We start from the raw sequence: 24,182 nt of genomic DNA, 5'->3' as shown, positions 1-24,182 counted from the left end.
TGTCAGTATTTCCCTTTTCTGTTGAGCTGGCCCTCTAGTGCGGAATTTACATCTCGGAAGGAAAAGCCAGCTTCTTTGGAATGGGTCCAACTGTAGCTTTTCTCCAAATTCCATAATTAAAATTAGATAACTTCAAAACCTCCTCATTTGAAAATTGACATGGAGGTCTTTTGCTTAGATTGGGAAGAAAAAAGACAGCTGTACTGTTTATCTGGAAATTATTTGTTGAGAAAGCTGCCAGTGTGTTCTACATCCTGGGTCAGCATCCATCTTGTACCATGAAGATATGTTCATCACACATGCAAATGAATCACCCAGTGTAAGCGTTCACACCACAGTCGCAAAGTCATTAACACCAACGATTGTCAGAAAGCAAGCCTGTTTTAAGAAGTTCTTGGAAGCAATGACTCCATTTCTTTACTGGGTCCCATTTCTTCAGTGCAAGATGACGTGTCTCCCCTATTTTGAGTCAGTCCAAACCAGTGCCATACAGCTGCTTCATAACACCTCTTCAGTCCGTGTCTGGAATGTCTATTAGGTTTTGTGAAGGCTGAGGACTAAAGCTAAGATATCGCATCACACACAAGTTACCTGCTCGCAGTGGTCCATGCCGACCGGCTTGCCATCACTGCGCACACAGCTCAGCAGGCGAGTCCTCACGCCCTGGCCACAGGAAGCGTTTTCACTCAGCTGGCATGTACTCCACTCTATGGGAAGAGGATCACAAACACTGAGTTTCGAAGGTCTAGACTTGTGAGCCAAGCATAGCCAAGCTCTGATCATCTGTATAGGCTGGAGGAAAGCTCACAAACAATTTTACAGCCTTCACAATAGTTTTGGAAAGTCTTGTCCAACAAATGTGTCAAAGGAAAAACACACAAATGAACAAAAATAAATGTACTGAATTGATTTCCTAGAATTTGTTTGTGTGTGTGTGTGTGTGTGTTTGGGATAAAACAAAATAAAATTAAAACCCAAAATGTTATACCAACCATTTGGTAAGATAGGAAAGACAGTAACCAAAATAATAAAACAAAAGACCATTTAAGAAAATTACTTATTGTGTATGATTGAGAGAGGAAACAACTGAGCCATGGCAACAACTCTATGTTTGTGACCCATATCCCCAAATCCTTCCAAAGTGGTACAATTAGGGAGTGCAATCTTTTAATGGTGATTGGATCAAGAAGGAGGTTAACTAAGAAGTGGGATTAGCATCTTTGTGAAAGACTCTAGGGAGCTTGTTTGCAGACAACCAGTAAGTGTCACAGGGCTGGCTAGTGGTATTTACAGTACAGGACTATGGCCATGCGAGGTGGTTCTGGCCACTTTGGCCCCTCCCTTCATACTTAATTTGACTTAAAACAGTGAAGAAAGAAAACTTTTCTTGTAGATGTGGGTGCGAAAGATCCTTGACTGTGTTAATAAAATCCTCTCCATTTTTTTCTATATCTAAGAGCTTAATAACAAACGTATGGCTAAAGAAAATTCACTCTTAAAGATATGCTTTTCCAATAAAGCAAAATTCCATTGTATTTCTGAAAAACTGCTATCAAAACCAAGGACCCGAAGGAAAAGGGTGAATCTAGTACGCTGTCATTCACCCATGAAAGAACTAGCCACCTGCATAGAATTTACAAGGTCTTCACCCCGAGGAATCTCAGCGATTCCAGCGTGTGTGGAACAGGGAAGGTTTTGGCAAAGGATGCTGCTTTGCCTCTGCAGGCATATGGTGGTGTGTTCCTAAGTACTGACTGCTTAGATCTAACATGGTCCTCCATTTGGTGGCATTTTTGCATATCCCCCGCTGGGGGAATGGTAGGTGGCAGATGAATGTAGTAGCAACTCTCTTGTTTTGGGCACTGTCCTGTGTGTTCAGATAACCATAGAGGCTAAATAATTCATCCTTCGTGATTATTGTTGCCTCTAATGTCCATGTCTGGTTAGGCCTCCCTAATTTTTTATTGTCTATGGAAAAATATATCATAGATGCAAGTTACAGAAATAATGAAAGGCGTGAGAAAAACCAGACTCTACTGTGGTATCTGTTTAAGCCAAGTTGTTCTTCAGAAATTACGGGTGGATTTGATGTATCCGAATGCCATGAATGGATGTTTGCTTTCAGGAAGGACAATTGGAACTAAGTCCTCAGCCTTTCATGTCCCACACATACATTTTCCTCTCCCTCCCCAGTGCCGGAATGGGGTGCACACACGAGGGTTAGTTAATGATCAGGGAGCACATGTTGGATTTTCACCATACCTGTGAGGTTGTACTGGAACTGGAAGCAGTTTTCATTGAGGAGACAGGGCCGCGCCTGTGAGTCTTCCCCGCAAGTTCTTGAGTTCAGAGAGGGCCTCAGCAGATGTCGAGATCTTCTCTGCATTGCATGAGGGTCACATGACTATGAAAGTCAAGAACAGGCAGGCAAGGACACACAGTGAGTGGTAAATTATACGGTTATAAGTTCACACGCAGGCATAGAACAGGGGCAGAAAGGAGACTGAAGTCACAACAATGAGGCCATCACGCCACCTGAAAATGCTGCAGCTTGTGGTTAGGAGAGAAAATGATTTGGTGATGGATGCTGTCTTGCCTTCTGCTTTCATTTCATTTGACAACCAATATATTTTAATCTTTAAATGAAATAAAAAAAGTGACCCCAGTTACTCTAGTTCAACAGAAGTAATCACACAGAATAGTGAAATGAGAAAATTATTTTTAAAAATCCCAGGATAAAAAGCTACACATAAGAATAAAATTATAAAATTAATTGTATGAACTAGAGCCTTCATTTTATTTGGGAGCTTGCTGCCTGAAAAGGATGAATTGCTATAAGTTTGTCTGAGTCCCTCAAAATAAATGTATAGATGCAAATTCAAAAGATTTACTGAAAAATCACCTTGACCTGGGATCACATGTACTTGTGCTAGAGCCAGATAAATCGACTTACCACATCTTGTACAACTGGTCTACCTACAGAAAAGTATCCAGCTCCTGCTGAGGAACAACCTTATTTCAAATGTCCTTCAAACCTCATACTTTATCTACCTTATATAACTAATACACCGTTATTCCCCTCACAATGTGACCTCTAATGATCCTAAATTCTCTTTTTTTAAAAAAAAATATTTATTTATTAAAGATTTCTGTCTCTTCCCCGCCACCGCCTCCCATTTTCCTCCCCCTCCCCCAATTAAGTCTCCCCCCAGCCCGAAAAGCAATCAGGGTTCCCTGTCCTGTGGGAAGTCCAAGGAACCCCCACCTCCACTGTCTCTAATGATGCCAAATTAATTTATATTCATGGATTTAGTTCTAAATGTGTATATATACCTGTCTTTACACTGCTAGTCTTTATGTCTTTAATACCCTGTTTATTCTTTTAAAAAATTATTAAGGCATGGTAGATAACAATTTCTACTTATCTTATAACCCATGAAATCTTGAAAGAAACCATGTAAAACAGTTTTTCAATAATCATCATGAATACATTCACAGCATGCAGTTTTACATCTAAAACATCTAGGAAGGGTTAAAGACTGGAAGAATAAAGGTTCTGAATTGTGATCATAAAATCACCATGTCGGTGTCTGAGATGTCATTTTATTTTTACCTTCTTCCTTTAGTCTTTTCGGGTATCATAGTAAGAATACAACCTATACACTGAATCTTGACTGATTCAAAGTGACAGTGTTGGATTATACTGAACTATGGGGTGGAAATCCACACATTTTTTTCTAAAGTTTTGGTAATTGAAACACCTTTGCTATCCATGTGATTTCACACTCAGTCAGTACTTTAAATTCTATGTTTAATTGTATTATATTATATTCAGGTGATCAAGAGGGAGCAAACAATTATTTAATCATATGCACACAAATCCCATGGTACATACTTACTAATAATTTATCTCTATTTTGCCATTTAATTTGAATGCACATGCTCAATGCTCATAAGGGGGAGTAAAAAACTTAACTGATTTGTCAATAAAGAAAAATTTTAGAATCCTGGTAGATGTTACAGATTAAGATTCTTCTGCATTCGTTTTCTATAAAGTAATCAATCAGTGTTTGAATTAAGTGACTGTGTACAAGGACGTATGTGTCTGCTTAGTCGAAGCCATCAAATAAAAGAGAAGATAAAACAGACACACAAATGAAATATGGCTGCAATGCTGGGGGTCAGCATCATTCTGATTTGGACATTTTTCAGACTTTGGAATATTTGCACAGACTTTAGAGGTGACATCTATTCTCCGAAAATGAAAAGTCTGAAACATCCTGAAATCTGAAACCTGCACTAGACAAATTTGAACAATCACATGTGGTACACATTTGTTCATCTGAACCTACAGGAGCCAGGCGAATCGTGATAGGATGTGATTTGATGAGATTTTAAGATTTCATCGATCAAACTTCATAGTGTGTATGCTTGTTTAACATGGCTTTAAATTATCCTCTTTGGTTTAATATCCTATTCAGAGCATCTAGTTATACTGAAATAAAAACTACAAGTAACTCTCTTATTAATTCCTTATGCATAGAAATAGTTAAAGAACAGCTTATGGGTGACTGGAATCCATATAGACATTGCAAACTCTTCTTAGATTCTTCTTATGAAAATTATCTTGATATTGATAGGTGAGAGATTGCTGTTTTGTCTCTTTTCATTAGCTCTTTGTCAAAACTTAATGGTCACGCTTTTTATCACTTTCTTTTCTCTAGTAGCTATTACATGATATTCCAAAAATGATGAATTAGCTACTGATATGGTGTCAAGTGAAGAGGAACCTCTGAGGCGGTGGCTCTCACCCTTTCTAATGCTGTAACACCTTAATCCAGTTCCTCTTGTGAAATAACATTATTTCAGTGCTAATTCATAACTGTACTTTTGCTACTGTTATGAGTCGTAATGTAAATATCTGATATGCAGATGGTCTTAGGTAACCTCTGTGGAAGGGGCATTTGATCCCCATAGGGGTTTCAACCCATGGGTTGAGGACAACTAATCTAGGTCTTGAGGGTTTTTTCATTTGCTCAGAACTCCCCAAACAAAAATCTCTTCCAGAGAATATTTGTATTATTTATATAAAGATATAAAGTCCATTCTGTAATATGCAAAAATGATGTGCAGACACAGCCACCTCAGAGTCAATTTCAGACTTATTTTATTGGAAAGATTAAGACTTCATATCTGAAAGCTATTTTCGAGGTAGACTGTAACCATGAAGAACCATTTCCTTTCTAGATCATGAACCTTTAAACTCAAATAGGCTTTCTAACTTTTGATCTTTGTTAACCAAAGTTCAAGCCTTCCTTGCTACATTGTATCTTCATACCTTTTGTTCACCCCAGCAGCTAGATTTCCTACTGGACCTGTATTTCTGTCCTCATCTCAAAGTAGACACCTCACCTGCCAACCTCTACCCACTTCCTCGGACCCATCAGCTAGAGATCAATACTGCTGCACCACCGAGCGTGTCCTGAAGTGTGTATATGTCCTTCCCATGGGCTACAACCGAACATGTCCTGAAGTATGCGTGTGTTCTTCCCATAGGCTAAACCCGAGCATGTCCTGAAGTGTGTGTATGTTCTTCCCGTGGGGTACAACCGAGCATGTCCTGAAATATGTGTATGTTCTTTCCGTGGGGTACAACTGAGCATGTCCTGAAATATGTGTATGTTCTTTCCGTGGGGTACAACTGAGCATGTCCTGAAGTGTGTGTGTGTTCTTCTCATGGGGTTCAACCGAGCACGTACTGAAGTGTATGTGTGTTCTTACCATGGGCTCTCTGGAGAGCCCATATCTGAATATCTGATGTTATTTGCATCTGTTGCAGATGCAAATAGTAAATGTTTGTTCTGCAGGTAGGTTGGTTATCTTGGGCAATCAGGGTGGGTTTTATAAACCACCATTAGAAAACAAGCAATAAACCTTGGAGAGTGGTCATTTTGCTTAATATGGGTTTTTTTCCAAGGTTCAGTACATCCAACAAGAATATCCTCAAATCGCTCATACTCTTACATTTCTCACACAATCGTGATGAAAGCCATCATTAACTTAATGAAATGTATCAATAAATGAGGCTAATGACCCATAGAATAGATAACAGATAATTTAAAACCTTTAAAATAAATCCAAATAGAAGGTATTATGTGAGATCACTGAGCTACTAAAGATCACAGTTTAGCAAAACCTGGGATAGAGCCAGGTGTTTGTGAATTTAGGTCACTCGGCAGATTTCTTGCTTGGATATGAGCATGACTTCAATGCCTGGTCTGGCCAGCTCCCATCAGATACTGAGAGTCAGGGCAGTCATCGAGTTGTAGAGTTTATCTGATAACAGACAAAAGGCTGCTCCCTTGGTTGTCTGGTTCTCTGGAGGTCAGTGGATGCATGCTCCCGAACTTCTTCTTTCTTATTTTGACAGATGTAGCAAAAAGTGCACAAGAGAATAATGTGGTGCTTATTAAGAAACTTAAAAAGGAAGCTAAACCCTGCTTCTCCAAAGTTGATGAAAGGCTAAGAAAAATCCGGGCCTAAAGTATTTCTTCTTCTGGCTTCCATGAGATTCCAAAGAACTAGTCATTTACATAAAAAGGGTTTTGCATATCAAATACAACATGACAGCAAAGTCAAAACCAACAGAGAACACTGAATCATTTCTGCAAGCACAGCTAGTGGGCCAGTGAGGAGCTGGAATGCTATCTTTCAGGGCACCTATGTTAAGTAAGAAATAGGCGGGGAAAACTGAAAAGTAGAATGGAATCCAACCAGAGTGATGGCCACAAGCAGGCAACTGAACTGAGACCCAGAGGACCTGTACAACGGGACAGGAGCAAAAAAAGGGCCCCCAGAAAGGCCTTGGGAGTCCCTGCCTCCTGATTCATTAGCCCTTCATGTTGATAGGTCAGATCTCCCTTCAAGAATGCTCTTGAGCCCCTCTCTACCACACCACTAAAGACAAACAGGTTATTAGATCTTCAAATTAAGAAACCCAGGAAGAGCAGCTGAGAAGGATAACGAGGGTCCAGAACAGCTGGATGGGAAGGGGAATCAAGAAATCCAGGGCAGCAGATTTAGCTGTGGACTGTTCCTTCTAAAAGTTCACACAAGTAATTTTACAGAGCAAGAAACAAAGAAAGAAACCATATTCAAATTCCATAGGAGAAAAACGACGAGAATAACATCACACAGGTAAGAAAGACACTGACGCAGAAAGACAAATGAGAAGCAGGCTGGAAGTACCTTTCCACAGGAACCAAGCTAGCTGGAAAATGACACAGCAACAAAAAGATGTAAACATGAATAAGAATTCCAAGAACTCAGAAACCAAGTAACTGAGTTCCACAAACAATTCAGAGTAAAAGGAAATGTCATTTTCAGGGATGAAAAGAGAAACTCAAGGTTAAGAAGGGTAACAAATCATGTCTTTATAGACATGGGAAAAAAATAAGAGAGCTGAAATAAAGCATAAAAAAACTGGGAAAATCCAAGAAAAGCTGGTGAATAGAGAAATGAGGCAAAACAGACAGCACACATATAATCAGAATTCATAAGAAAGCACAGCAGAAGCAGAGTCTAAGGATAAAAACTTTAAGGAAACATAACAGTGAAAACAAGAAAGATTTGAAACTGCCCATTGAAAAGAGCACACCAGAGTTGTCAATACTGAAACATATTCTTGTATAATTACTTAGCTTTGAACAGGAGGGTGAAATAAATTTGAATATCTAGGAGAAGGTGCCAGATGGCTTATAGAGAGGAAACAAAATCACATTCCATCATGTGACAGGGAAAGCTAATGTTAGAAAAGTGTAGGAATATAATAAAGATTCACATTCAAAAGGATCTAAGGCTATATTACACACAGCAAGGCTGACTTTCAGTTATAAAGCCTGTAGATGAACTGTTAGGAACACACAAGTGCTCAAGCAAAATTCCTGCTATGAGTACATTCCTTGGGATTTATTGCACTGATTTTAGTGCATCCAAGTGTCTAGAAAACATTAATGAACAGCTATGAAATGAGACACCCTTATGTGTAGAAAATACAAAATGGCAGAGTGCTCTGAATATCCATATACAACACCAATGAAAAAGAACAAAGCACGTGCAAAAAGTGCTCCAAAATGTAAATACCTATATTTGATGTGGGACAATTCTGTATTCTGTCAATTATGCTTTAAATAAATGCTGATTGGCCAGTAGCCAGGCAGGAAGTATAGGCGGGACAACCAGACAGGAAGTAGAGGCAGGGGAATGAGAATAGTAGTATTCTGGGAAGAAGAAAGCTCTTTCCCTAGTCCTGCCCAGACCACGGAAGAAGCAGGATGTGACCTACCCTGCTGAATAAGGTACTGATCCATATGGTTAACATAGATAAGAATAATGGGTTAATATACATAAGAGCTAATACAAAGCCTGAGCTAATGGGCCAATCAGTTTATAACCTAATATAGACTCCCTGTGTGATTTTCTTTGGGGTCTTACCAGCTGTGGGAACCAGGCAGGACATAAACCCCAACAAGCCAGCCCATCATGTTACATTTATTGGTATTACTATCATGAGATTTTTCTCTGTGAATGTGGGATAAATATTGTAATCATGACACATGCTTTGTCTATGATCACCCATTGTCCCTGGTAATTTGTTTTATAGTATGGATTGAAGACAAATGGTGATGGAGGAAGGTCATTGGCTAATAAAGGAACTGCCTTGGCCCATTTTATTGGTTAGAACATAGGTAGGTGGAGTAAACAGAACAGAAAGCTGGGAGGAAGAGGAAGTGAGGTCAGACTCGACAGCTCTCCTCTCCAGAGAGACACCATGCTCCCCGCTCCAGGGAAGAGGCACGTTATGAAGCTCCGACCCAGGATGGACTTAGGCTAGAATCTTCCCGGTAAGACCGGTGCTATACAGATGATAAGAAATGGGCTAGTCCAGGTGCGAGAGTTAGCCTAGAAGAGGCTAGGTAGAAATGAGCCAAGCAGTGTTTAAATGAATACAGTTTGTGTGTTATTTCGGGGCAAAAGCTAGCCGAGCAGGTGGCTGGGGTGTTGGGGACGCAGCCCCGCCGGCGCTCCTATTACTACAAAATGGCATGGATGCAAAATATAAAACTTATTTAAATCTGATTCCATAAGGATATGAAAGAGACATTTGTGGTAAACCTGCCAAGGAAAGCATTTTTCTGAATTATTGGTACAAAATGGACCTGCAGGTGAGTGAATAGCAGATGGATTATAAGTTATCCTTGTAGGTGGTTCCACAGATAAATTTTGACCAATGACTGAATTGAAATGTTGTCATTTTATATCTCTGGACTAAAAGAGGGAGGCATGATACACCAATGCCAGGTGAACTAAAAAGAAGTGGGAACCCTACGGTATATTTCTTGATGATCCCAGCTTTTGCAAGTGGGGGCTCACCAAAGACTCTTGGAGGCTTTGCCATCCCTAAGTTACAACTCTTAAGGACACAGGACCATGTTTCAATTTCACTGTGGAGATATGATTCCTAAAAGACAAACTGGAAATAGTTTGTAAGTCAGATGATTCATTTTTCTTTCCAATAAATTACCAAGAAGAGGGGAATGAGAGAGAAATAGAAGGGGAGGCTCCACTAAGCGTTAAAGATCTGTCTAGAAACAGAAGACCTGCTGGGGTAGGCAAGCATAGGAGATAGGTTAGAAATCTAGGACTTCACCTGTTTTGGGGCTATGCTCATACCCCACTAAACCAGTATGCCCAGTTAGTAAACTATGACCCTCACTTACATTGAATTGCATGCACACCCCACTCTGAACAACGGAGTTAAGTTTTCCCTTCCCTTCATGATCTCTAATGTTCGATGGCATTTAGTTGAAATCTGGTTGCGTATGGATATCAAGGTAGGAGATGAGCTGATACAGAATGGTTTTGGGTGCATGAGCTCTAAGACAAACTGTGTCCTCTTGGGGATGTTTTAAAAGAAACCCTTGTTTGTCATTTTAAGATTCTACATAAATGGATGTGGATATGATTGAAATCAGATGCACTGTGATAAGGGACAGGCGCATTGGAGGAAAATGTTATATAACTTAATATGTCAGTCAAAACAAAGAAACACCATATACCCCTTAGCAATAAGACCTGGGAACAAAGGTCTTAAGTATCTTCAGTCTTGCAGCCTCTTGTGGTGACTATACATTGCCCTAATTTCGCTTTTGAGTAAATTGTCCTTGTTTACACAAAACTGGACTTGTTTGTCACAATCTTCTCTTTTTTATTGATTTTTATTGAGCTCTACATTTTTCTCTGCTTCCCTCTCTGCCTCCCCCTCCCTTCAACCCTCTCCCCAAAAGGTCCCCATGCTTCCAATTTACTCAGGAGATCTTGTCTTTTTCTACTACCATGTAGACTAAATCCATGTATGTCTCTCTTGGGGTCCTGATTGTTGTCTAGGTTCTCTGGGATTGTGATTTGTGGGCTGTTTTTCTTTGCTTTATGTTTAAAAATCACTTATAAGTGAGTACATGTAATAGTTTTCTTTCTGGGTCTGTGGTTACCTCACTCAAAATAATGTTTTCTAGCTCCATCCATTTGCCTGCAAAATTCAAGCTGTCATTATTTTTTTCTGCTGTGTAGTACTCCATTGTGTAAATGTACCACATTTTTCTTATTCATTCCTTGGTTGCGGGACATTTAGGTTGTTTCCAGATTCTGGTTATGAAAAACAAAGTTGCTATGAATATAGTTAAGCATATGTCCTTGTGGCACGGTTGAACATCCTTTGGATATATACCCAAAAGTGTTATTACTGGGTTTTGAGGAAGATTGTTTCCTATTTTTTTTTCTGAGAAATTACCACACTGACATCCAAAGGGGTTGTGCCAGCTTGCATTCCCACCAGCAATGCAGGAGTGTTCCCTTTACCCCACAACCTCTTGAGCATAAGTTGTCATCAATGCTTTTGATCTTGGCTATTCTTACAGGTGTAAGATGGAATCTAAGAGTTGTTTTGAATAACTGGATAACAACATGTAGAAGAATGAAAATAGACCCATGTCTATCATCATGCACAAAACTCAAGTTCAAATGGATCAAAGACCTCAACATAAAGCCAGCTACACTGAACCTCATAGAAGAGAAAGTGGAAAGTACACTTGAACACATTGGCACAGGAGACCACTTCCTACTTACCCAGTAGCATGATCTTTTATTGCACACTGAAGTCCATCCTCTTCTCCTATCCAGGACATGGAGTGGACTACATATCCCAATGTTCCCCGTGGAACCATGTGACCAGGACATGACTGAATTTTTATATTGGCAGATAAGAAGGGCAGATGTGACAGCTCTACTCCCCCTGTTCCTTCTCCTCCTCTTACCTCCACATCTATAGGTCATTCTTCATTCTCTTCCTTTCCTTCAGGGAGGTTCAGTAGTGACCTCAGAATGGCCTTGGAAGTCAAGCTCAAAGTAACAGATTCATAAGTCCAGGCTGCAAATTATCCCATGGAAACAACTGTGTATTTCCAAGCATGGAAATCCACCTAGGACTGTTTTCTATTATTTAGGAACTTCTGTAGTTTGAGGTAATTTGTTTTGTTTTTTTACAAATTACCTGTAACTTATAATTTGCAAATTATCTGTAATTGCTACACGGTACAATAGAATATCTACAGTTCAAACATTTTAGCTTTTCATGTAACATATTATGTGGTACAGAGTCAAAAGACATAAGCGAGTACTAAATCATTTATAAATTTAAACTCATTAATTCATTGCCTATGAACTTCTTGGACTACCTGAAAACTCATGTTAAGCTCTCTATTTATTTTAAAGAAATAACACTTAAAAATAAACTAAATAGAAAGTGCCACAGCAATGAATAAAATACCACTGCACTCAAGATTTTTTCATATTCTGTGTTTTTAAGAGATCACAACTTACTTTCCCAAAAGACATACAATTTCATTTTGAAGGAATGTATTAGGAATTCAAAAAAAAAAATAAAGGGCTATTTCATCTTCCCTTCAAAAGAAAAGTACTTATTAAATTTGCTTTTGAATAAGTTAAAGTTATTTTACTGATGTTTTGGGTATTAAAAGGTAAAACAGCAGGTGTCTAATTTTTTTCTGTTGCGGTGAGAAAAATGCCTTTGACAAACACAATTCAAAGGGTATATTTCAGCTCACAGTTCAAGGGTAGTCATTCATGTCAGGGGAGCCAAGGAGCTCTAGGTAGCTGAGTATACACATCACAAAAGAGGAAGAAGGGAACAATGAATATGTTTGTGCCCAGCTTACTTCTCCTTCTTATATACTACAGAACCATAACCCAGGTATACAGATGGATACTTTGCATTGGTATGGATCTTGGTTTATTGATACAAGTTTTAGGTCAATTTTGTTATATGTGTTTTTCTGCTCTTGGTTAAGGTATTGTGTTTGTGCAGCTCATTTAAAAGTTTAATGTATAATTAAGAAATATAGGTAGAGAGTCATCTATAATAGTCAAACATGTAGTCATGTTAGTTAGATTTTCTATATGTACAGAGATGTATTTCAGATGGATAGACATTCTTCAAACCTTTGAACGACCTTCAGAATATGGCATTTAAATTGTGTAAGAACTTAGGACTTTTCATGACAATGAGACACATTTGCTCCTGGCATCACCAGTTACTTCAAGAGAAAGATGGGCATCAAAGAGGCTCTTTATAGAGTTTATTTAGCCATGTGGGTAAAGAACTGCTCATGCCTGGACTACTTGATGAACTGAACATGCAGAACCCACAGAGAAATGCCTGTTGAATTTGCCTAAAAGTGAGACAATCCTTTGGGGTTCCTGATTCATAAAACGTCTGTGCAGGACACAGAAGAACGTGACTGACAAAGTGCTGATATAGGTGGACCTGTCTTTGAAATTTCCTGCTTCTTGTAAAAGTCTGTTGGATACTATGGGCCTGTAGGCCGAAGATGGATGCCCCAACAATACAGAAGAACTTTGGGTGACTGTCCAGGCAGCAAGATGTCTCTGTCAATTCTAGAGTTTTGGAAATTGTTTACAATGCACTTCCAGTTTACTTAGGTAATATTGTATCCTTCTGGAGTCTTTGATGGAGTTGAAGAATTGAAAGTTATAATTTTACCTAGTTATGATAAAAGAAAAAATGGATATAAATATTGTAATTGTAATTATTATTTGATACCTGTTTTGTTATATGTAGTTTTAGTATATTAAAGATAAAATCTTCCTTTTTATTTAAAAGAAAAGGGGAGGTAATGTGGAATTCCTCTCTGTATGCTGTGGTCAATAAAGAAACTGTCTTGGGTCTTCTTATGGAATAGATGTAGGCAGGGAAGTACTGGGAGGAAGAAGGTGGAGTAAATGAGAAGCCATGTAGCTCCTCCAGAGACAGATGCCAGAACTTTGGCCGGTAAGCCACAGCCACATGGCAATACAAAGATTAATAGAAATGAATTAAATTAATATGTAAGAGTTAGCCAATAAGAAGCTAGAGCTAATGGACCAAGCAGTTGTTTGATTGATACAGTTTCTGTGTGATTATTTAGGGGCTAAGCAGCTGGGAACAAACAAGTGACCTCCTTGCTACACCCAGGGAATGGTATCACCTACAATGGGTGGATCTTCCCACCATAATCTAGATGGTCACTTAAGATAACCTAATCAGGAAAATCACCATAGGCATGCCAGGAGGCTAACATAACCTAGAGAATCCCTCATAGGTCTGCCTTGATATTCTTCCCTTAGGTAATTTATATTGTGTCAAGCTGACAATTAACACTAACCAAAGGGCAGGCAGTATCATTATTCTTGTCACATAAGGAAGTACTTTTCAAACTTCAAGGCATTATATAAGTGGATTGAGAGAACAATGCTAATAGTGAACATTTTTATAATGTTTCTATGTTCCAATTACTGTTATAGGTTCTTTAATTAATTCATCCACATAAGGACTCATAATGAACATATGTGGTGGGTCCTATTTTACTGATAACATAGATTTTATCTCTGATATTATCAGATTTTATTTCTGATATTTATACCCAGGCATGAAACAAAAATGTACTCATTAAATAGGCATTTGGTCAAAGTGTTAACAAGTCAACAATGTTATTAAGCATCTTTATCAAAAGGGCCCCCTTTAAGGTTTTGGCCATTGCTTCAAAACTACTTTCTTATGTAGATCTGTTTTGTTTGCCTGTTTATTTCTTTTAAAGAATCATTTTCTCTCCACAGTATTTCCCTGCAGAACAAGAGCTGCTTTCTACTTTAAATACCAGGATTAATTTCACGATAAAACAACTATTGGATTAAGCTTGTACATAGGAAACACATTTGTTTTCAATTACATGGGATCAAAACAAATAAATGCAATCCCCTGTGTTTCTTAGGCATATCCCTCCCATAAGAAATGTATGTAAGTGGTTTCTGTATCACTGCAAACTGCACTATACCATAGGGAAGACAGGAAGGGATGTCTCCTTAAATCTTCATGGGTTAGAAAAGTGACTCCGTTTATGGTTCGGAAAATCCCTGGTGTGTTAGGATTTGCCTTGATGATTTTTAGACTTTCTGATGGTGCAAAAGCAGTGTGAATTCAATAGAAACTGTTCTCAATGTTTTCAGTTTGGATCTTTTTGCTTTTTTTCGGGTGGGATTCTCCCTGGTGATGCCAGGCAGGGCTGTGACCTGCAGTCCGGTCTGCTCCGCAATCACATGGAGAACACCAGTGTTCTACCGTGAAGGGTCTTACTCAGAGTCGGGCTGTCTTAGGTAATCCTCCATCCCTTTTTCAGAGGTAGACAGCAGGCACTGAATTCAGATGCCTCATCCATGTATGCAAGACATTTACCACTGAGTTATACCTCAAGTTCCTGAAGGATTTGTGTTGTATTTTCAATTTATATTTTCAATTTATATAACTCCATGGAAAATCCAGGAGCAATTGTATTCCTATTTCACAGACTACGAAGTGGAGTTAACATTTAAAAGTTTAGACAAGATCTGGTGCATTCTGGGTGGTATGAATATGGAAACTAACTACTATAAGCTTCCTAAAATACATACATAGATAAAATAGTTTAAATGATATTATTATATCATAGGAGGGCAGTATCCTAACTAAACACCGCATGCCAGCAATAAAAACCCCAGTGCTAGGAACTGGTCACCTCATATTGCTGGCCAATAGGCTTTCTAAAATCCCTAAACCATATAGGCTTTTGTCAGTGCTCCTGGTTGCTCTCCAGAACTTGGTGGTAGGTAAGATCCTATTACTGAAGATATCACACATTTGAGTCATACAAGGAACATGAAAAAGAAATCAATCTAGTTCTCATGTATAAGCTTCATCCCTACTAGCTAGCTTTCACAATACTAGAAGCTGCTATACATGCAACAAGATGTGAAAGGTTCCCACCAGCTTTGAACCCTATTAGCTATAATAAGGTTTGGCCTGACAAGCTATGCTCACTGGTTCAATAGTGTTACAGGATTAACCAATCATTTTCTGATGAGATTTGTATCACGACAAATTGACACAAACTATAATCATCTGAAAGTAAGGAACCTCAATAGAAAAAATATCTCCATAAATTCTGACTGTAGAGCATTTTCTTAATTAGTGATTGATTGGTGGGGGAGAGCTTAACCCATTGTGGGTGTTGCCATCCATGGGCTGATGTCGGAGTCCCCTCTGTGTGCTGTGATTACCATTAATGAATAAAGAAAACTGCCTTGGGCTGTTGATAGGGCAGAACTTAGGTAGGCAGTGAAGATGGAACTGAATTCTGGGAGGAAGAAGGCACAGTCAAAGAGACACTATGGAGCCACTCACTGCCAGAGTCAGACATGCCAGAACTTTGCTGGTAGGCCTCTGTCTTGTGGTGATATACAAATTAATAGCAATGGGTTAAATTAAGATGTAAGAGTTAGCCAATAAGAAGCTAGAGCTAATGGACCAAGCAGTGATTTTAATTAATACAGTTTCTGTGTGGTTATTTTGGGGCTAAGCTAGCCAGGTGGCCGGAACAAACAAGCAACCCCTCTTCCAACACTTGGCTGGGGATCCTGGATTGTATAAGAAGGTAGGTGGAGCAAGCCGTAATGAGGAGGCCAGTAAACAACATCCCCTGGCTCTTAAGGCCTCTGCATCAGCTCCTACCTCCAGGTTCCAGCTCTGGGAGCTCCTGTCCTGATTTCCTTCTGAGAAAGACTATTGTTTACTGCTCTATTTGGCAGTGTGAACATGGGAGAGTGGAGCCTAAAATAGAGGCACACTAAAGTCTCATGTAGTAGATAACTTCATTCAGAGGATCAGACAGTTTATACTCTGAGGGCTAAAAGTCTGATGACAAGGAAAAGCTGCATGTGGGGGGCAAGCAGCATATGGTAAGAACATGGTTTTCCTTTCTTTTTCTCTTTTCTTTCTTTTTTTTTTGGCTTTTTGAGACAGAGTTTCTTTGTGAAACAGTCTTGGCTATCCTAGAACTCACTCTGTAACCCAGGTTGGCCTCAAACTCACAGAGACCCACCTGCCTCTGCTTCCCGAGTGCTGGGATTGAAGTTCCACTATTGCCCTGAAAAGAACATGGTTTTCTATTGAGGCCGAAAAACAAATAACAATAGCTAGGTGTAATGAATAATCTGAAATAACCTCATATCCGCTACTCCTAGAAAGTTAATGAAAGCATGTTCCAAGGACAGCTTTGTGTTTTTGAAGAAACTGAACTCACAAGACTTTGGTCTTGTCTTCTTGGAGTTTTCTCACAAGGGTGCATAATTCCCTTCATATGACTCCATTCTTAGACCATGTTCCAACAGACTATGATGTGGAAGTATAAACCAAGTAATCAATTTCCCTTCCAACTTGTTTATGGTCATGGTGTTTCATCACAGAGATAGAAACCTTAAATAAGATAAGATCTAGGGCCCGCTCCATGAGATGGAGCCCATGACTGGCATTGTTAATAGGACCAAGAACCTGTAGCCAGATAGGTCTTAGGCTCCAGGGAAGACCTTAATTCTATAATTCTGTTCAGTGGATATAGTATTTGAACAATTCCTAAAGGCTTTTCAATACACCCAGAAATCAGGATATCTTTCAGCCATCTTCAGAAAAGTTTCTTCTTGCAGTAGATGGCAATTAACACATAGATGTTAACCTGGTCAACATGCAGAGAAGGTGCTCAACCTAAAATGGGATATGCATATCTCCAAAGCTTAGGGACCTTCTCAGAAGAGAGGGACTGGGAGATTGTAAGAGCCAAAAGTGGGGATAACTTAAAGGAAACTGTTTTCCTGAAACAACAGGGTAGTTGTCATGGTGATTGTGACAGCGCACACGAGATCTGTCCATACACAAGCCAGACAAAATCGCAGAATGGAGGAGGGTTGAAGGTGGGCATGGAGTGCCACCACCTGGCTGAGGAGCTTAGGAAGGGAGAGCCAGTTTTCGCACATCAGTTCCTACCTTCTGCTTCCTGTCTTAACCACTATTAGTGATGCACTGTGACTTGGAGTTGTATAATGAAATAAACTCTTTCTTCCCCAAGTTTGGTTCAGTAAGTATTTTATCACAGCGGCAAAAAGCAGATGAGAACACTTGGGGTCATTTAGTCTGTACAGTGGTAATAAAGGAAGGAGGAGAGAAACAATAGTAATGAGAAAATAGCTCATACTCCAACCCAAGATCAAGCAAATTCAGGATAGAGCAGAAGAGAAGCTAGGGCTAGCAGACTGAAGAAGGCTTGCTGCTACCTTCCTGGAGCCCACAGTTCAAAAAAAGATGCTCCCTTCTAGAGACCTGGTCTGTCAGATTTAGGGAGTTAATTGGAAGGAGGCATGCCAGATACATGTCTCAGCATAATGGAACTGACAAGAGCAGGGCAGGAGCTATGATCTAATCAAGTTGATGTAATGTTCCTTAGAAGGCTCCCCTGGCCTGCTGCTTAGGGGAAGTTAGGGAAATGCATAAATATCAGTTGAGTTTTGCTTAGCTAAGGTGTTTGGTGAGGATTTTATAATGGCTAGGGACATCCCCACATAGTCCTCCTGGCTGGTATTTTATGACACGAAGAAGTGGGGACAGCACACATTTGAATCCAATCAGAAGCCCTGGAACACACGCGTGATGGATGGCATATCCAATGACGGAATTTTATGTTGTCAGCTGTTTATATTCAGTTGGTGCTTAGGGAGAAAGAAAGAAAACAACTCAGCTATGATCCGAAATATTGGCCTGACTTCTTAAAAAAATGTCAGTCTTCTGGTAGAAAAAGAAAGGAAAGAGCGAAGAGATTAAAGAGACAGCATCATTAAATGCTGGACAGTAAATGCTCACAAAATGGGTCTGATGCTCAGAAGATCAGAATGCAGTAATTATGGAGAGAACTGGGGACACTGGAGCCTGGCCCACATATCAGCTACAGGTAGAGCATCACTTTTGCAGGGCTTGCATTTCTTTACTATCTCTGCGTATCTCAAGAAATATTCCTTCACCTAGGAATGCTTGCTGTGTATGAACATTGAAGGGAAAGAGGGATTCTGGCTGAAACATATACTCCAATGATTTAAAAAATGGAAATATTATATATATGTATATACATATGGGAGGAGGATGTTGGAGGAGATGTATGGAAAATGTAAATATTTCTGCTGTAATTTTATGTCAATTTGTATATGAAACCGTCCTTTCCCAGTATAGAGAAACAAGTGCCCATAGCAGCACAGAGCCCCGTGTCTGGGAGGCAGTGATGGGTGTGGGTGGAACACAGGCCAGTCATTATCTGTTTCCCACCTGGAAGGTTCTCAAGGAGTGATTGCTACTTCAATTGAGACTGACAGAACCCTTCATCTCAATCCCAACCATGCCCCCTCTCTTCCCTTTCTTCCTCCTCCTCCAACGTGACAGTTCTCTTCCTTTACTCTATCTCAACCTTCTGAGCACAGACAGAAAAACTGTCAGAATAAACAATGCAGCCTCTCAAGTCTTCTGCCTGTGAGGGCTGGAATCAGAAACCTCTACGGAGTGTAAGACTCCAGAAAAAAATACCAAGTGGGGGCCTCACCGTATGATCTTTTTATTGTCTGTGCCTCTTTGCTTCCCACAGGTTCTTCCCTCATTTGTGACTTATCTGTGTTTACCACCATGAAAGGGTTATTCAGCTGTGTACATGGCCTAGCATCACAGAGGCCCTGTGGATGCTCAGATCTGGAGGGTTCTTTCTGGTCACTACACTGCTCCAGGCTCTCATTCCCCTTTGGTCCTTCCTTCCTTCCTTCCTTCCTTCCTTCCTTCCTTCCTTCCTTCCTTCCTTCCTTCCTTCCTTCCTTCCTTTTTTTATTTTCTTCCTCTTTGCTCCTCTGCTTTACCTTGTCCAACTCACTCATCTTTTAGATTCTCTTCACTGATTCTCACAGGAATTAGAATAGCTGTCAATCAACATATGCACTCTCAGCATGCCTTGATTTTCCTCTTTAACGCCCACTCTGTGGAAACAGATTGGGATTTTTGGTATTCCCCATTGGACCACAACCTTCCCGAGGTGTAGACTCAGTGTCTCTATGTGATAGATACTGATGAAGAGTTGGATAGGGGGCACCCTTAACTTCTTCTTTCCATGTGCACCAGGTGCCATCTGAGGTAATTTACATGTGTCTGTCCTGGCGCTGACTTAGGAGCTGTCTGACTTATTCAAGTTGTGATGTCATGCCTACATGTCCACACAGGAATGGAAGAGGGAGGGAGGAGAGTGCGTGTGGTTTGTTTCTGAAGCTCAGACACTTCACATGATTGTTTACTCAGCTGTGTTAAGAACTTCACACAAGCCTCTCAATACAGAAATTAACATTGGGAAAATGGAAAAGGATCTTAATTGAGCATCTTTCTATTTCCAAGATGATTTTCCCTGTGGATCCTTGGAAGGGAAAAGGGAAAACCATCTCGGAAGTAAAAGATGTTCTCTGCAGAACCTGTTTTCGTAAGCTAATACTAAGATAAAAACAACCACAGGGCTTTTCTAAGCATTTTGAGAATTATTCTTATCACTTTCCCACTCATTTAAATAAAAATCAGTCAGGTGTGGTGGCTCATTCTTCTAAGCACAGCACACGAAAGGTCCAGGCAGGAGAGTCGCCACTAGGCGTTGAGTTGCCTGGGCTACATTAGGACAGCTTGTCTCAAAGAACAAACAAAGAAAGAGAGATACAAACAAAAGTATGGTAAAGACAAATACACAGAAGTAAGGAATACTAATATATGATAAATTTAAATTAGCCAAAATTATTATTCTTTAAGAAAATGTAATTAACTTAATATTATTCACATTTATTTTGGAGGTAACACGTTGAAAAGGATGCTAAGATTTGGTGATGAAATCTATACCAAAAAAAAAAGAGTGAGGTGCCCACTATCAGCCATTATTCTGGCACTTTATGTGCAGGCTAAGTGTCAGCTGGGAGGAGTCTCCATATTCCTTCCAGGAGTTACCAACTCTGGAATCTGACATGATGCAGGGCAGACATGTAGGACATGCGGGATGGAGGATAACCTTCATGTGCTCTGAACGCATGCTTAAAATTCAAAGCGAAAGCCTGGCCTTTTCTTCTTGGGCATGAAGCAGACATTTGAGACGAGATGGAAACTGTGGGGAATGTGGAATATAGATCGTGCACTCACGTTTAGAACTATTAACACACTGCGGTTTGACACTGGCGTTTTAATAATAGCCACCATAATTATAAAATATCATCACCAGTCAGGACAGATGTTAGAATTTGGAAAGAAATTATCATTGGGAATTTTTAAATCTGTGTATTTTGGGGAATGGAGAGCTGTCTCAAATATTAAGAGCACTTGTTCTTGCAGAGGATCCCGGTTTGGTTCTTACTGTCTATATAGTGGCTCACAATAGTCTATAACACCAGTTCCAGTGGATTTAATTCCCTCATCTTGCCTCCTTTGGCATGGCATGTGGGCCACAGACATATGTGCAGGAAAAACACACATACATATGAACTGAAAGTAAAAAAAAATGAGTCTTCAAGACAATTGTATTTTCACTATTTAAAATGCTTGCTTAAACAAAATTGTGTGTGTGTGTGTGTGTGTTTTCAGAAAGCTATGAGCAGTTAATGATATTTATACCATAATTGAACTTGTAATGGGGATTTTTGTTGTCATTTTTAAGGTTGTGATGTTCTATGCAGCTGGGGAGAGGCTAGACTCAATATGTAACCCAGGCTACCTTCAAGAATATTATCCGGCCTCAGTCTCCCAAGCATTGAGATTAGATATGTATGCTACCAAGCATGGCTAAAAATACTACATAATAGTCAGATAATCTCAAATAAAGTCATAGCTGACATTTTAAAAGTACTCATTTTGTTCCATTTTATAAATCAGTAAACTCTGTGGAGTGTCAGCCACCTGTCAAGTTCACTTAGTGTAATAAGTAGAACACAGGTCAGAATCAAGACATCCTCTCTCATTGCCTTCTTGAATGTCAAGTACCACATTCAGCACAGTCTCAAAGTACCTGCTCTGTGTTAAGTGTAATCATTTCATTATTGCGGTAATAGACTCCAAGTTGTCAAGCTGCACTGTTAACTAACTGTGTGAATCGAGTCTCCCAGTACAGTGTTCAACGGCGTGGATGTTTGTATATCCAAAGTTTGCTATGAAAGTTACAGATTCCAAGTCAAAGGTTAAACACACTGTGGTTTCAAAGTGCTCATGCACAGACAGCTGTATCTGAAAATCAAACAACAAAGTCGCTGTCTCTAGAAATAAGTTGTTTTTTTGCATCTGAGTTATGTTTCTCTTTGGTGCTGGCCATGGAAGCCAGACGCTCCTGTCTTCTGAGTGTTCTGTCTCTGACCCTCGCTGGCCCTCAGGCCTCAGTTACTTCACTTATACATATTTCCTACACCATCACCGAGGAGATGAGGATGATATGAGCTAAGCCTGGGGACATGTTACACAACACAAGGCAGTCTACAGCTATGAAGTGAGGTCATCCGGATTGCCCTTGTGAAGGCGCAGGTTGGTAGTGATAAAGCTTAGGGCTGCAGCTCAGGAGAGCATTACTTGATTGAAGACGAGGAACCACTAAGGATCAACTCATCTTTAAGAGAGGTTAGAGCGAGTAGATGAAATGCCACCACAAATGAATAGAAACCAGTGAGGCCTGAAAGAGAGATGGTGAGACACTGGTCCATATCTAGTGTGTGCTAAGGGCCGATGATGATAGAAGCAGGATCCTGGCGTGTGGGAAGTGCCCCAAACCCCAAAGACAAGCATTTTCCTCTTGATGTCCATGTAGCCTAGACACAGCATCACAGAGGACTGGAATCGTTTTCCCTCATGGAGCTTAAAATATTTTCTAAAGCTAGCAGCTCTAAATAATTACAATGGTATGCTTAGAAGGGAGCAGCCCATTGAAAGTTGGAAACCCAAACCCAGCCAACTGTGTAACCTTCAACGCGCTCGATTGCAGAGAGGGGTGACTGCCCCCAGATCATAACAGCTCACTACAGTTGCGACCAGGCGGATGGGAGAGAGCGCAGATGCATGCCTTTGAATTAGGCTGAACTTCGAGTATTGGATCTGCAGCTAACAGCATCATCTTGGAGTAGTTCTTTTTCTTCAGTGTCATTCACTATTTCTACCAATGAAGTAAGGAGCTAAACATGCCTTGGTCTGAGTGTTAAGTGAAATTACACACACACACACACACACACACACACACACACACACACACACACATACACAAAATGAACAGGACAGGAGACATGGTTTCTGATTTAAAAGAGATGCTAAAACTCATCATCAGGGCTTTTCTAGAACTGAATGCTTATTTTGCCTCTCATGTGTTCTTGCACCTAGTGAAATGGAAAACAAGTTTGTCCATACTGATTCCTGAAAAAATAAGCATTTTGTGTGGGGGTGGGAGGAGCCATGTATGTATGGGGGTGAGAAAAAGGGCCAGGAAGATAGAGGGGAATACAGAGACCAATCTGGGAGCTGAGAGCATTAGGAGATTGTCACTCTGTGTTGCTAAAGCCTGGTGCCAGTTCCTGCGTGCTCCAAAGACAGCTTGGCCCAGAGGAAGAAGAAAAGGGCTTGGCTGATGAGGCAGCCATGTGCACTGAGAGTGCTTCATATCTTTTCTGGTTTTGGTTGAGCCTTACTTGTTATACACTGCATTATGTAGCTTTTATTAGGCACGTACTGCTTTATCGAAACATTCGAAAATTTTCTTTTTGCGAGATACCTGTCAATATTCTATGGAGGGAGGACGACTGGGAAAGAGCGGGAGAGCAGTCCGCAAGGTTTCCTTTAGAGGGCTGCAAATCACACGGTTATGAGTTAGACAGATATTTACAAGTCGGCCCGGACAGAGCAGAGTAATCTATAAACGCTATGCAAGTGATTTACCGCAGGACTGTTCTAGAACATTCACGGTGTCTGGAAATGGATTTAATTTATTCTCACGCCCGCACATTTGCGTTATTCACTACAAGCCATTTACAGGGAAATGTGCCGCCCTTAAACTAAAGTGTCTCTGGTGGGCCTGGCACAGTCGTAACTGTCTAATAAATGCGTCCATCCCCACTGACTGCGTGCGCTAACGCAAATGCTCGCTAGCCATTCTGTTAGCACTTTATTCTATGGGTTGAGCAGACTGTTGGAGGCACGTGGCTTGCAGACCACTCCCTAAATGGTGAAGCACCTGTGTGGAGGAGAACCTGCTTTCCTTGCTGGGATTTTGCAGAAACATGGAGAGGAAGACGCGCTTTATTCCAGATCCTATTCTGTAGATTTTCAGCTGTAGCTCCATGTCCTGATTCAAATTTTGAGGCTTTTCTAACAAGCTGGAGGTTCTGCAAACCTGGCACAATCATACCAGCAAACACATGTGCATTTGGCTGGCACTTGAGATAGAAAATGAATTACATTCTGGGATTTTGTGCATTGTCATAAAACTGTTCATCGGTGCTCATCAGGAAGTATAGGGTACTAGGAAAGAGAACAAACAGTTTTGAGAGAAGACTGGAGGGAGCTGACTGGTCCCCTGTCCAGGCCTGGGTGTTGACTACTTGGTCTTCAGCTGGTTGTACTGTTGGTGAAGGCTGAGGGATTCTGGGAGACAGAAGCTCACTAGAGG

At 40.3% G+C, this 24,182-nt stretch overlaps 1 protein-coding gene across 1 annotated transcript in view; it reads right to left on the bottom strand.

The window, feature by feature from the left end:
* Thsd7b (thrombospondin type 1 domain containing 7B) overlaps positions 1-24,182 on the bottom strand; it is an 857,540-nt gene that overhangs the window by 42,825 nt on the left and 790,533 nt on the right. The window contains exons 18-19 of the mRNA XM_075987816.1: positions 2,263-2,404; positions 592-707 (exon numbers count right to left, since the gene is read on the bottom strand). Of these exons, the coding sequence (XP_075843931.1) occupies positions 592-707; positions 2,263-2,404 (258 nt within the window). The remainder of the gene's footprint in view (positions 1-591; positions 708-2,262; positions 2,405-24,182) is intronic.

This window comes from Microtus pennsylvanicus, chromosome 10, assembly GCF_037038515.1.
Source record: "Microtus pennsylvanicus isolate mMicPen1 chromosome 10, mMicPen1.hap1, whole genome shotgun sequence".
NCBI lineage: Eukaryota > Metazoa > Chordata > Mammalia > Rodentia > Cricetidae > Microtus > Microtus pennsylvanicus.
This window is presented reverse-complemented; position numbering and strand designations above follow the sequence as displayed.